We start from the raw sequence: 15,353 nt of genomic DNA, 5'->3' as shown, positions 1-15,353 counted from the left end.
GACGGGGTCTGCTGCAAGTGAGACAGACTGTGGAAGGAGAAGAAATTGGTTTAAGAAATTACATCGACAATAGCTCTGAGTCAATTCTTCAAGCAATTACACAAAGGGGCTTTCTAAAAGAAACAGGAAACAAATACGATTACAAAAAGGAACAACAAAAATCCGATATGTGCGCTGGAAAAATAAGCCATACCAATTTCTTCGAGATACTGAAGACAAAATTGACGTGAGCAAGACATGGCAATGGCTACAACAAGGATACATTAAAAAAGAAACAGAAGGATTTATTCTCGCAGCTCAAGAACAGGCATTACAAACTAATGCAATCAAAGTAAAATTTTTCAACATCAATAATAAAAGCAAATGCAGATTATGCGATCATAAAGATGAGACTGTAGAACATCTGATCAGTGCCTGCAGCAAAATAGCTCAAACTGACTATAAATACCGCCATGATCAAGTGGCCAAAATAATTCATTGGCATGTATGCAAAAAATATGCCTTTCCTACTTCTGATAAGTGGTGGCAGCATAAAATAGAGACTGTATTGGAAAACAAAACAGCAAAAATTCTCTGGGACTTTCGAATACAACCTGAGACATTTGGAACACAATAGACCTGACATCACAATTATCGAACACCGACAGGTTTGGATCGATATTGCAGTACCCAGTGATAACACTATCAACAACAAAGAACTGGAAAAATGTACTAAATATCGAGATCTGGCAATCGAAAGTGGCCGACTGTGTTTGAATACACCAAAGTCATTTCAATAGTTATCGGTACACTTGGTGCAACTTCAAAGAAGGTGTTCAACTATTTACAGCAATTAAAAATCAATGAAGTGACCCCATATGACCTACAAAAAACAGCATTAGTTGGAACAGTCCATGTTTTACGACGCTACCTGACGGACTATTCTTAGATTCTTGGGTAGAATCTGAATTGTCTTGAATCACCAGTCAAATTGTAGTTTGAATATCGTGTTTTGACTGTGTATAAATTATGTGTATAAAATAATAATAATAATAATAATAATAATAATAATAATAATAATCACATAGCTTCTGGCACAGAGGATTCAGAAAAATCTACACACCATGCTTGTCAACTGAAAGTAGTATTCCTTGGCAGAGTGTGAAGAACAGAACATCCAGACACTACTTCTGTCCTCTCAAGGTCGTTGGTTGATGGTAGAAGAGTTCGAAGACATAAAAAAATAAAGAACCTTCACTTTATCAGATCAATTCGCAAGGCTTGGTGAGCAAGTTATATAATATCTATCTTTCTAGTGTAAATGAAAATATATTTTTTCTTTTTTCTTTTTTTTTCTCTCAAAATAAAAGAAAGTCTGTTCCAAAATACATCGGGAATTTAATATTGAAAGCACCTCATCTTTTGAATTAATTCAGTTAAAAAGATATTTCAAGTTATCAACGCGTAGAACGGAAATGAGCGCAAAGAATGAAGACTTTTTGTCAGAGCCTAAAACAAACAAATATAAGAGCAGTTTTTTAATTATTACAAAAAACGTGAGGTGAACAACACGGATGTTTAGTGCATAAAGTGGAAAGTAAAGATGGCGTAATTTAATGACGCACGAGGTCACTTGAGTTTGTTGTTCACAAGTATGGACATTGGTTTATCGAAGACTGATAAAGCACAAACACTGATTTGTTCTTAATGTGTGTTTAGTTTTAAATCTTTGGCAGCGATAGATTTATATGTGATTTATGCACAGTTTTGAATAAACATATACGACTAAATAGCATCTATAAAAATCACGACTTACTTTAATAATTAATCCTTCACCTCTACAAATGTAATAGAGATAAGACTTTTTTCCCCGTGTAATGACAGACTGAAATCAGACCAATCCACTTTTATTTTGTAAACAAAATGATGCAGTTTATTTGAAGGGTAAAATCAAATTTTGGTACATGGGATCTGATTTATAGCTTTCCAACGTTATATAATTCGTTGTTGCTTTGTACTGGGTCTTGGTGGCGAAAATGATTCCTGTGCTGCTCATCATCCTTTTGGCTGGTTATCGTCATCCAGATGCAGGCGATAACGCTGTTAGGAAGTCGCTGGAGAGGGACTGCTGTAAGATTATTCGTTTTATAATTCTCTATTTCATTTATCCTTTCATTAGTGAGTTAATAATGAGGGCAAAATGTAATGTTTAAATAAATTCAAATGTAATTATTTATAACTTTGGCTTGTGTCTCCGCTTTATGAAATATTTTTATTTCTAATTGCTGTGTTTATCCTCGCCTAGTACTTGTGCAACAGTTCGTGAGAATTTACATCTAGAGGCAGGGCCGGCACAGACGTCGTTTTTTCGGTCTTCAGGCCGAAGCCCCGTACTTTGAAATTTCTAAGAAAATTTGATAATAAAATGTTTGATGTTTCAGAGATGTACTGATATGGGAAATATTTTAGTATATAAGTATTCAATGTTTGTAAATTATGTATAATAAAATTTATATAATTTTTCGATAAAAAATTCTTTTTTTTGCAAATATTTTGGGACCCACTAATAACTTTTTCCCGAGGCTCCCCAAAACCTGCAGCCGGCCCTGTCCCGGAATCATATATTTGTGTGTGTGTGTGTGTGTGTGTGTGTGTGTGTGTGTGTGTGTGTGTGTGTTAACGATTTTTTCCACTAAGGAACAATCAGATTTTGGTACATTTTCTCGATTTTTTTTTTAATTCTTAAATCAAATTTTTGAACGAATTCGGAAATTGATAAGTTTTGAAAATCTTGAAATTAAATTGGAATTGGATTGGAATTTTTTTATATATCTTCAAATTCCTGATAGGTACCCTCAAGGGGATGTACAGGATAATTATGATAGTACTACATGAGAAATTTCTACTATTACTAACTTCTGATCATTAATTTTCCTCCCAGTTAATGTTATCCATCAAGATTCCAATATTATCAGGTCTTATATTTTCCGTATTTTAAAGCACTTCTGTATCAATTCATTTTGGATTGATACAGAATAGGAGTATTTTTCTTGCAACCTGGCAGAGAACACTTGTTTTGATAATCTTTCCTCTCCCATTCTGTTTAAGTGACCACCTGAGATTAGCTCTGCTAACACATTCCTGGATGCTAACAATCTCAAGTTGTATCCTACTTTCGTCATTTTTAATATGATAGTGCCACTGATTCACATCTGTTCACGCCCCTAATCGTTCTCAGAAATCTCATATTAGAAGTCTCTAGTTTTCGATCAAGTGTTTTATTACTACTTATGGATCCGAGACTGAAGTCTTGGATCCATTAGTTAAAATTGGTTTGAATAACGTCTTGTATATAACTAATTTAGTGTTTTGACAAATTTATTTCTTTTTCCATGTACTCTTATTCAGCTGACTTCCTACTTTACTAATTCTCTTGTCTGTTCCATATTTAATTTGCCATCTTCAATAAAAATTGTGCTTAAATAGCTGAAACATTTTACTTATTCTACACTTTCACTATTCACGATGCATCTGAAGTTGAAGATGAATTTGCTTATTTTCGCTGTCTTTCTCTTTATGTTGCTGATTGATTTTCATATTAATTCATTACATCAGTCATCCAATTTTTTCAGGGGATCTTGTGGACTTGTAATGGATTTATTCAGGAATATAACATCTGCATAAAATAAAAAGCTAAGATTAACATTGCCAATTTTGATATAGGATTTAATGCCAAATTCCTTCATAATGTAATTCTTTCGTTCATCTCTTCCATAATTCCTTCATAATCCATAACAGTGGAGATAATGTGCACAGCTGATTTAACAGGAAACTCTCCCTTTAACTCCTTCGATTCTAATTGCTGACTTACCTCTCAAATGACTGTGAATCGCTTGATATAATGCTCCATTAACACCCAATAACTGTAATGTTTTGCATTATTTTTCCTGGTTACCTTTTTATATGCCTTTTCCAAAACTATTTGTCTTAACATAAAATTATTTAAAATCAGTCTTTTGTATTAAAATGAAAATCTGACGCTGACAACCTTTATTTGGTGCGAAACCGACATGTTCTTTTCGGAGCTTCCTTTCGCCAATTTTTCTTAACCATTTCTGAAATATATTTGCATGAATCCTATCAATAACACTCAGTCGGGAATTCGTCTGTAATTCTCACATTCAGTTTTATTTCCCTTTTTACAGATGGGTTACGTGATAGCTCTATTGCAATCATCTGGAATTAGACATTTTCTGTCCAGGCCCAGTGGATAGCATAGTGGCTGCACTATGCAGTGCAGCCACTGTAAGACTTTTGTACCTCCATACTTGAGGATTTATGGTCGAGTTTCATCTACTACAGCAGTCTTTCCATCTTTCAGGCTTTTGATATCCTTTTCTATTTTAAGTATGGACGTGTATTCGCTGTTCTTGTCAAGTGTTTTATGTGCCGCTGTGCTGTCATGTCTGGTTTCATGTAGCAGCCTTTAAAACTAATTACTCCAAACATGTTTATCTTCACTTTTCATGTCACCATCATCATCTCTGATTCCTTTTACAGTATTTCTTCCATTTCGTAACTTTTGAAGACTCCCTATAATATTTTGCTACTTTATTCATATTTATTTTGGCATTTGTTTAGCTAGTTTAACACAGTGCTTCGCTTTTTTACATTTTTTCTCTCTATTCTCTAAGATCACAAGCTGACTTACTTGGCAGGAACTCTGATGTGGTTCCTTGCTTCCATTCACCCTCTCTTTAATTTCATGAGTCCAAATAGTAGTTCTTATTTTTCTTTCCTCGAAGACAATTCAGCACACTCCTTTCTGGGTGAGTGAGTCAATGTTTTCCAAAGGGCTTGCCGCTGAATCTTCAAGGTGTTTGGTTCTTGTTTTCAAACGCTTTCATTTTTTCTTGAATAATTCTTGTGTATTTCAGTTTTTCTCAGAAAGATGTTCAAATTTTATTTTAAACATTTTCTTGCACAGTTACTTTCTCTTCAATAGGAAATTCACTTTTATCTTGCTCATGGTATTAACAATAACTACTCTATGTCCTCAACAAGAATCGATCGGCTACTTAGCATTATTATTAATTTTGCTTTTTTCTCCAGAATGTTTTCCAAACATTTCCATATGTCCAGGAATCATTTATTACTTTACTGTTTATAACTTCTTCAGTGACCAACTTTTATTTGATCTTTGTGTCAGCCGCCAGTAGAAAATCTCGAAAAATTCACCCACTTCTGCCTTAGCAGAAGTGGATGAGCCTTCTGTGGGTCAGGCACACACACACACACACACAAAAAAAAAAACCTTTTCTATTTCCCCATTCTAATATTTTCACACATCACCCTACTTGATATTGCCTACAATTCAAGAAAATTATCCTCGTATTTAGCATTCAATAATTTAGCTACTCCCTTTTTTTCTCTGATCGTTATGGTCTTCATACAGTATCATTTATTTATTGCATGTATCAAGTTGATCTGGTACCAGCATCGATGCTTCTTACTTTGATGGTGTTAGTTTTTAACTCTGTTGACATTGACTTCGGATATGTTCCAGTAGCTGAATTTTTTGCTCTTCTCCCTCACTCGCTGACGAAAACAACGGCGATCTTGTTTAACCGGCCGAATTTCCCAGCTGGCGTGAAATTTTGTCATTTTGTATTATCCCAGGGAGAGGGGGGCGCAAATAGTTTGAAAGAGGGTGCGGCATACTTTCTAACAGATAAAAATTAAAACTGCCCTAAATCAGTTTTAAAAATAACAACAAATAAAAGTACAGAAAGAAAAACTTTTGATGATACGGGTTTTAATTATCATGAATTTCAAAATAACTAATAATTATTTTCTTCACTGGCACTTATAAAACGCGTGTGCCAGAGGCGGTGTTGATAGTTCGGCAGCGGCCGCATCCTCTTCATATTCCCTACTCTTGTACTATTCACAATTTCCAGTGTCAATAGTACAAGACACTGATAATTCAATGCTTCCAATGGAGATAAAAAGCTGCCTACTTGATCATCTCATAATGCTGAAAGTTCATTACGAAAAATACTTTTGTGATGATTTTGATGAATTTTATTGGATTAAAAACCCATTCGGAAATGCACCTGGGCCATCATCTCTGAAGGCAAGAACAACTCATCGATCTCACTAGTCATACTTCACTGGAAAGTAAATTTAAGGAATTGTCTTTGTCAGAGTTCTGGGTATATATTGGCAAGGAATTCCCAACTTTGAACTGAAAAGCAATGAAGATCCTTATTCCTTTTGCAACAACTAATTTGTGCGAGAAAGGCTTTTCTTCTTTGGCAGCTATGAAGTCAAAGTATCGTTCAAGACTAAATATTGCTAAAGAACTTAGAGTAGCTATTTCTGATATTAGACCACGTTTTGATAAAATTTGCTCTCAAAAGAAGGCCTATCCATCACATAAGACTTTGACATTTAAATATTTGATTATTTTTACAGATAAAAATTAAATACTTTTAGTTAAATATTGTTTCATTTCAATACATATTTTGATTAATTGCACGTGTTTAAACTAATTTTTATTGTAGGCCTAATATTGTGATACTTTAATTATTTTGTATCAAAAACTGTTAAATAGTATATAGAAAACACAAAATAAACTGAATCAACCGTCAAACGTAGTATGACTCCTATTTTGATAAATAAAACCGGCGGGGGTGGCTGACAGTGGTTTCTCTTTTGTCAGTGGGCTCAGAGGTAAAACGTTTGAGAGCCACTGCATTAATGCAATAGGTACTGTTTGGTCTTCTAAATCCCAAATTTGCCAGCTCAACCTCGTCCGTTCCATATCGAGTCAAATACCCAACAGGGTACACCACAAGAAAGTGAGATTGGACATTAGGTCAAAAGTCCTTATCTGTTCTCCGCATTCCTTAAAATGCTACGTAGAGGTATTCTCCCAGTTATACAACTGTGACACTTAAGCATCCCTTGTACATTAATTAAAGAAATATAATCAGAAAAAGTGACTATTTACATGGACGAATAATATGCTTTAATCATATTATTTTACAGCCTCTGAAACCCACCACGAGCTAATAGACTGTGTTTTTGAGCATGCGTACGAAGAGGTAAGTACCTTATGCTTAAAAAAGTTCCTTTCCTTAATTTAAGTCAATGTGCTTTGTCGATTAAATAAGAAGCAAACAAAAGTATTTTAATTAGAGTAACTGTAAAAAAATCTACGTAACACTCAAAAGCGACCAGGATTTATTTTACACCAGTGTGTTACATAAATCATATCAGAATGTTTCTGTTATTAATCTTTCTAGAACCATTATTTATTATTATTAGTATTATAATAATTGCCATTATTAATATTATTTTTATTAATATGTCTCCATAATCGATTATTACATTTTTCATCAGGCTTGTGAGATTTAATTTGGTTTCACTTGTTTGGAAACATCTAAAGCGGGTCTTTGGAAGATGTCCCTTCTGTCCAGGTCTAAGGGCAGCACTGACTCAGACGACTGTCTGCTACAACGAGAATATTTACAATAGATGAGAAAGGTATCAGTGAGATAGATGAAAACAGATTATACCAAAAGACGATATGGCAGTGGGATATACAAGGGGTCTTAAGACTTCTTTAAGTTGATGCATATCTTTCTGTGCATAGATCAACACACTAAATTTTAATTTAATACTGCCATACTGCTATTTTGATAGATTTCGTTTTCAAGATGAATTTTTCTTATACCTCGATGGGATGCTAATGGGCGAACGCTTAAAGATGTAGGTAAAAAATTAGACCGTGTACTGCAATACACCAGATACTCCAATTGCGTCCGATCGACTTGAAAGTGATAGTCCGTACGTACTAATGCGTCGGATGGGGATGTATAACAGAATAATATAAACAATGGTCGGTGAATACAGAAGTTTTGGCATTTTTGAAGAAAAAATTCCAATGTTAAGTTGTTTTAATTGTGTTAGAGTATGCACAGTTACAGAGAACAATGTACAGAACGTCATGTTGTGTTCTGTTCACAATGCTCAACAGTACATTAAATCAGTAAACAAAAGTGTTCAGTGTTTGTCTGTTAGTTCAATTATCAGACGAAATGAGGAAGCTTATAATCAGCTCAACGTACAGAGGTGCGTTGGTTGTCAAAAGAAATTGCTTGCAATGTTTGAGTGGACTTTTGTGATTCTGTAATAGAATGTAAGAGCAATGGATAAAATGAAAGAAGATGCCAAAGGAATATCTGTACACGGAATGAGAATTAACAATCTGAGATTTGTAGATGACATTGTTATTATTGAAGAAGACGAAAGAGAACTACAAAAAACACTGAAACTGTTAAATGAGGAAGGGAAGAGATTTGGACTTGTTATGAACTTTGAAAAAACAAAGGAAATGGTATTTGCTGAGAAGAACAGGAAACAAAAGATAGAAGTGGATGGAACTGATGTAGAAAATGTAGAACTATTCACATATTTGGGAAGTAAACTGATATATGACTTGGACTGTAAAAAAGAAATAAAGATCAGGATTGCAAAGGGAAGAACAAATCTGAAGGCCATGGATAACATCTGGAAAAGTAAAGTGATCAGTCTGCAAACAAAACTAAGAGTATTGGAAACATGCATCTTCAGCGGTGTACTGTACGGATCTGAAACGTGGATAATAAATAAGGAATCAAGAAAAAGAATTTTGTCATTTGAAAGAACTTATTACAGGAAGATTCTAAGAATAGGATGGGTAATGAAAATCACCAATGAAGGGCTCTATCAGAAGATACAACCAAAACAGAATCTAATGCAGAAGATTATAAAACGGAAGCTGCAATTATTTGGACACATCTGTAGAATGAGTGAGAACCGGAAGATAAAGACATTTATGTTTGGTATTTTGGATGGTTTAAACAGAAGAGGTAGGCCATTCAGAGAATGGATAGACGATATAAAAGACTAGTGGGGAATGTGTGTACAAAAACTCCGACACTGTGCACTGGATAAAGAAAGGTGGAAGAAGATAGTGAAACAGGCATCAGACATCAACGGGCAGTGAGCCCATGGTTCGTGATGATGATGATGAATAGAATTTTCTCTTGAAATAAACGGTTATCTGCAAAACATTTGAAATCAAATTAGCCTTTGCTTTACGTGATTGATTTCTATCGAAGCGTCATGATATTCAAACAACATTGCAATGTTGAAATAGGAATATAATTCAAGTTTGGACAATTATTCTGGGATTTCGATCCAAAGTGGAACTATGCATAGCTGTTTAAACACGCGCGATTTCAGCCGGTTCGCTAACAAATCATGTCTGACAGTTATTGGAAGAAAGATGTAATGTCAGACGAGGAGTTGCTGTTGTACACGAGCCATTTGAAGAAGAGGAGGGATGATTTTGGCATTCGATTGGAAGATCTTCATAACATGATTGTACTAGAATGGCCTGTGATGTATCTAAAGTTGAATTTATTTTACGCAAGCAGTTAACCGAAATAGCAAAAGATTTAGAAGCTAAAACTGTAGTTCAAATAAAGGATGCACTGCTTATTTGAATTAGGAGTTTAGATATTATCCCTTAGGGGTCATCGAGGGAGAAATACTTGTATGAAGTGGTGGACAGGTAAAAAAAAAGGTTTGAAACTTCCAGAATACACATCCGTCAATATTCTCAACACTGTTAAAATGTTTAAGGTAACAGTGGGTTACACAAATTCAATTAACCAAACGAGGCTGTGAAAGTCCGTCAAGTTTAAATATAGTTTGACAATTTCTTGTGTTAAAGAATTTTTTAAAATTTATCTTATTTCTCTTACAGCTTAAAAATCATTCGATTGCATGCGTTAATGAAATTTCTGGAAGGGATATGAACACTACTGAGGAAATGGTGGAGTATGTGTGCGAAGGAGTTAACAATGGAACCGGAATTCCAGAAGTAAGTTAGTTTTATATTTCATTGAATCGACACTTCACAGTTATAAAGAATCTTCTGCGCATTTGATGTGGTACAGCAGGATGAAGCTGGCATTATATATTTCAAATTAAATAAAAGTAGTAATTAAATAATATCCACTGGAAAAACAAAGTTGAATAAATTCCGTATCAGAACATTTCAAAATTTGCAACCTGAAATCCTGAATATATCCATTATATATACGGGGTTGTACAAAGTGAAAACAGTAAGCCATTTAGGAATAGAATTTATTTGTGCTGGCTACACTGAAAAAATCTGTGGCAGCAGCACTGAATTTTCTTGTTTTGTGATTTGTTTACGCTCTCTAGTTTTCATGAAAATACGTTAATGATTGTACTGAGGGATAATTGGGGGGGGTCGGAAAAATGGGAGACTTGGCCGACTATGAAAGAAGACAAATCGTTGGTGCACCGATGTGCACTTCACATCGAACAGTTTTTCCGATGTGAAGTGCACATCCGAAAATCCAGTATTCATGGTAGAGCTACAATTGACAAACCTCTGATTACTGAAAAGAATGGTCAGATGAGTAAATGATGATGTCAAACCTGGACATTAGAACACCGAAAACAATGATAAGGTTAGATGAGTCCACCTTCACGCTGTTCCCTACATCAAGACGAGTTTATGTTCGGAGAACACCCAAGGAAGCCTTGAGTGTTCTCCGCTCACGTGATGAAGTTTTTGGGGATTTTGGGTAATCAAGTGCATCCCAGATCGAAACGTTATTTCCAAACAACAAAGCAGTAATCTAAGACGAAAATGTCCCCTTCACACAGCTTGGACTCTACAGTGGTGGTGGTTATGAGCATGAAGGTGAACTTCAACATCTTCCCTGACCAGTACGGTCACGATATTTGAACATCATTGAACCCCTCTAGCCAGTTTTGGAGACTGGAATAAGAAATTGTACCATTCTGCTTGTAGCACAACAATAGTAGTACAAAACTCCACTTGAAAACTATTCAAAACTTGAGTCATTCCAAGAAGAATTAAGGCTGTACTGAATGCAAAAGGTTGCTCAACACTGTATTAATAACGAAATACTTATGTATAACAAGCGTTTCCATTATTTTGTCAAACTCTTGCAAATATATATATATATATATATATATATATATATATATATATATATATATACTCGTATTATCACAAACCTTCAGAGGGTCAAGGACTCATCAAAAGTGATTACCCACACCAGATGTCTCACATTCTCTTAACCTCATTGAAACCGGATGCATTCACCACTTCAAAAGATACATTGTTGTACTCACTCAGTGGTTGTTAAGAGAAAAATCCAGGTCTCACTCCTTTCTTAAAGACCGCACAAACTTAACTTTCACGGATATCCCAGTGTTCTCTTCTCCCCACCCATATAACGATAAATCTCTTTCAGTTTTATATTTATTTCATGATATAAAGAACATTCTTTATATCATGAAATCCCAATAGGTTTCATGATATCATGAAACCTATTGGGAGCATGTTCCTCCAAGTTTTGTGTCGATATCCATTTAAGTCCTTACAGTGAAGATTACCTGGTACTTGTTTTGTGACAAGTTGCATTTGTATGAGGTAGGGTTGTCGTCTCCATGATCAACCCACAACCTGGAGGACCAGGATGATTCTCTTCGTCTGGTCGCTCTCCTGTGTCTTGTCTGACTTGGGAAGCCCAGCTGGTAGAAATGATACCGCCCCTATAGATCATCTCTCCCCACCTTCCATATAACGAAAACTGTCATCAACGCTATCCTATAATGCCATGTAAACTTTTGTAGACCTCTATCATATCACCTGTCCTTCTGTTAATCAGAGTCTGTAATCCAGATGCTCGCAGATTCATATCCTCATATACCACTCATTTACATTACCCAAGTCAAAAGTTGACAAAATACAGAGTGTCATATGGTATCCATTCTCTTTACCCAAATTAGCCGTAACGTTATCATAAAACACGAGAAAATTCTTCAGACGTAACCTCCCCTTAATAAACATATGATATTTCTATGCTAGTTCTTCAAACTATTTCCCTGCTTGTCAATTTACTTTCAGAAAACGTTCACACTCGATCCAGAGATACTGATTGTCAATAGCTTGATATATCCGTCATTGTACGTTCCTTGCGCAATGGGATGCTACTTCTTCTTCATGTAGCTTCCTCAGTGAGAGGGTTTCCTGCTGAACCTCTCAGTACATGTCTTGCCAATCTCATCTTTCTCTGAATCGTTTCCTGTAATAAAGATCTCTGTGTTCTCTTTCTCAGTAGGACATCTGTATTTGTCACATGTTCTGTCCATGGGTTTTCAGAGCTCTCCTATAGCACCACATTTCAAAGGCCATTTTCTGTTACCTTACTCTCTTCTTGAATATTCACGTCTCACTTCCATATGTGAAAATTGACCACACTAATGTTCATATCATTCTTTTATTTGTCTCGATACTCACAGTACTTCTGAGCAGATCTTTAGTTTTCCAGAAGGCACATTTATCTAGGGTTGTTCTTATTTTTATTTCTTGCTTTCCATCTGCAGCAAAGTAGGTGCCTAAATAATTGTATTCTGTTGTATGTTCAATTTTCATATTGTTTATGAATATTTCTGGCTCAGACCTGCTTTCTTTTCAGATTTTCATAAATTTGGTCTTTTTTGCATTTATATCTAATCCAAATTCTTTACCTTCTTCCATTAGTAGCTGCAGTAGTTTGATTAATTTGGTTCTGTTTTCTGCTATTACAATGGTATCATCATCATATCTAAGATTATTGTATTTTTAATTTTTGTAAGATCGTTGTAAGATTGTTACAATGGGATTGTGATATTTTAATTCGATTCATTTGGGATCTTTATTTAGGTAAAACACAAGTTATATACACGTCGATGCCTAACTATTTCAGCTAAACATTCTTCAGCCCACATTTTGAAAGCCCAATCCCCTCATCCAATCTAATAGTAGCGTGCACCGAGTTACAAAGTGAGAACTCTAACTGAAACGTCTCATCAGTTTCTGACACGTGAATACAATTCCACATTCATTCTTTCTTTTCATTGTAGAATAACGATAAACCTCTTTTAGGTTGCTTCTAGTCAGCGCAGCCAAATTCTTTTCAAAAAGCGAATTAATTAATTCTCAATACAGGAAACATTCGCTTGCGTCTTATATAAAGCAACAAGATATATAATATCACTATAGCCCTTTTACAGAGGTCAACCAACATTTATTTCATTTATTTATTTACAGGCTGTTTTCCATATAAAGAGATGCATCTTCGATAAAAAAGAATTATCCGACGAAGAAATTATGAACCACATTCGGAGAGCTTACCAGGTAATGTTATATAATGACGAAAAGGTCTGGTTAACGGTGTTGCATTCGTCTAACATGTACATCCGAAAATAACTTTAGTAGCTGTAATCATAACAGAAACATTAAACTCCCTATTTTTTTTCCAGGAATGTGGGTCTGTGTTTGGCGAGTAGGTAAGTATCCTGTTTCTAAAAGATTTCGTTCAGTCGATTTTAAGGAAATAAACTTCTCTCCTAAGAACGAGATTTAAACGACAATTTTAAATGTTAAAAGCTATTTGCATTATGCAGGTTTCTTTACTGAAGAATTTCATATTTTATTACGCAGTTCAATGTATTTTGATATTTCTAAAGAAAGCTTACATCATTAGACAAAAAAATAAATAAACTGGCCTATGGAGAACAAAGAGAACACTCGATATTTCAGTGTTATCTTCCTTAAGAAGGATATGGTACTTTTTACACATCTCATCGTCATATACACGTAGCAGCCTTCAATGTTCTCGGAAGGCTGCCCACTAGATTTTAGTACGCTGCTGCAGAATGATTAACACAAGCAGACATTGTCGTGTTCATGCAGGAAGGGGTCGTCGCTGGAGTGTTGCCATAAATATAGAAGCAGAAGGTTGTGCAGAATGTCATTGTAGGTTGCAGCGCAAAGATTGCCCTTCACTTGAACTATTGCGGCCTATCTCCAAACAGCTCCAGACCAGATGCTTTCTCCAAACCTAGTCATATACATAATAAATGCGTGACAAACAAATCACGTTGTCTTGTTGTTGGTTCTGATATTTTCGCTTCAATCACCTACAGATGACCCGGGCAGCTGCAGTAGAACCGAAATGTTCCTGAGTTGACGCATAGGTGGCTTCTTTTGATACTGCCACATCGAAAATCACCGAGCTTTTCGGTACAGCTCCTCCCCCCGGACACTGATAACTGTCATTGCATTGAAGAAATGTAGCTGTACGTAAAAGAGACAAAATATATTGTTATTAATGTTCTGTCAGCTTTTCATTTTATTTTACTTGAAACGTTTTGTAAACACGATCATAAACCCTCTTTGAAATGAAGTTTCGAATTTTCTTTTTCAGAAATCCTGACGAGTTTTGGAACCGACAAGAGAAAGTCGAATTTCGAGTAAAGACCAAAACAAAACAATCCAGTCGAGTGAAAAAAAAAAACTCCCTGTACTTTCTCTGAGGGTTCAAGTCAGGAATTTTTCACGACGACGATAATGATGATGAGTGGTGAACTAGAAATCCAATTCAGGTGCTATTATTGGAAACGGAAATGTAAACACTCGTAATCTTGTAAACGATACCTTCGCTCTGCACTCACTGTAATATAATATTTCAGTTCTTACGTAAAACTGTAAAATAAATTTTTTATTTTAAATACGTGCCTATCATTATAAAGCTAACAGGATTTGCTACTTATGGTTTCTAAATCAAAACTTGTGAACATTTTAACCCTCAGATCAATGTGCGTAGTTTTCGTTAATATCGCACTCTTGTGCAGTATTGTGGTTTGAGTTCTTTTCTCGATTAAGGCCGTTGGCAATATTGAATTTCTAGCCAAAGCAACTAACATCCTGACATTAAACCTATTCGTTTTTTCTATTCCTCTTTTAAGAAACGGAAAACCAGAATTTTCTCGAGTAAAAACCATCCGCATCCGTATAAAAACGAGTAAATGAACTTTAGGTGACAAATGTCTTATTAAGGTTCACCTCATAGATGGGATTCGAAATCAAGTCTGAAACAACCATAGGACAAGATCGATTTACTTTAAGGAAGAGAAAACGCAATTAATGAATGTAAACTGACGGTTTCTATATCTAACTTTATATATTTGAAATGATATGATATAAAGCAACCATATCAAATGGACGACAACTTTACCGCGCGTGCAACGGGGTATTTATTCGTCATACTATCTCGTTTCATTTTATTCATTCTAATAGCAACAGAACCGCTTGTTTCGCAAAAACCTCACTTCGATTCTGTTGTAGCAAAATAAGAAAATAATTCATAACATATTTGTAATAACTGAAATACATTGATTTCCACTAAAGAGGTTAGATGGTCTCATTC

The 15,353-nt window shown here is 35.1% G+C and overlaps 1 protein-coding gene across 1 annotated transcript; it reads left to right on the top strand.

The window, feature by feature from the left end:
* The first annotated feature begins 2,015 nt into the window (after positions 1-2,015).
* LOC150107897 (uncharacterized) lies at positions 2,016-14,622 on the top strand. The gene is made up of 6 exons (XM_090415423.1): positions 2,016-2,109; positions 7,033-7,088; positions 9,800-9,916; positions 13,193-13,279; positions 13,405-13,431; positions 14,352-14,622. Exons 1-5 carry the CDS (start codon positions 2,016-2,018, stop codon positions 13,429-13,431), a joined length of 381 nt encoding a protein of 126 aa, XP_090271549.1. The 3' UTR covers positions 14,352-14,622.
* The last annotated feature ends 731 nt before the right edge of the window (positions 14,623-15,353 follow it).

Source organism: Typopeltis vanoorti, chromosome 3 (assembly GCF_054136105.1).
Source record: "Typopeltis vanoorti isolate ZY-2024b chromosome 3, IOZ_Tvanoo_1.0, whole genome shotgun sequence".
Classification (NCBI taxonomy): domain Eukaryota; kingdom Metazoa; phylum Arthropoda; class Arachnida; order Uropygi; family Thelyphonidae; genus Typopeltis; species Typopeltis vanoorti.
The sequence above is the reverse complement of the archived record's forward strand: the minus strand, read 5'-3'. Positions and strand labels throughout refer to the sequence as shown.

What these genes read in the sequence shown, in the direction of transcription:
- LOC150107897 (XM_090415423.1), top strand. Translation starts at nt 2,016, where the DNA reads ATGATTCCTGTGCTGCTCATCATCCTTTTGGCTGGTTATCGTCATCCA. An exon ending in GTCGCTGGAGAGGGACTGCT is followed by an intron (nt 2,110 to 7,032) that starts GTAAGATTATTC and finishes ATTATTTTACAG; the next exon opens with CCTCTGAAACCCACCACGAG. An exon ending in ATGGAACCGGAATTCCAGAA is followed by an intron (nt 9,917 to 13,192) that starts GTAAGTTAGTTT and finishes ATTTATTTACAG; the next exon opens with GCTGTTTTCCATATAAAGAG.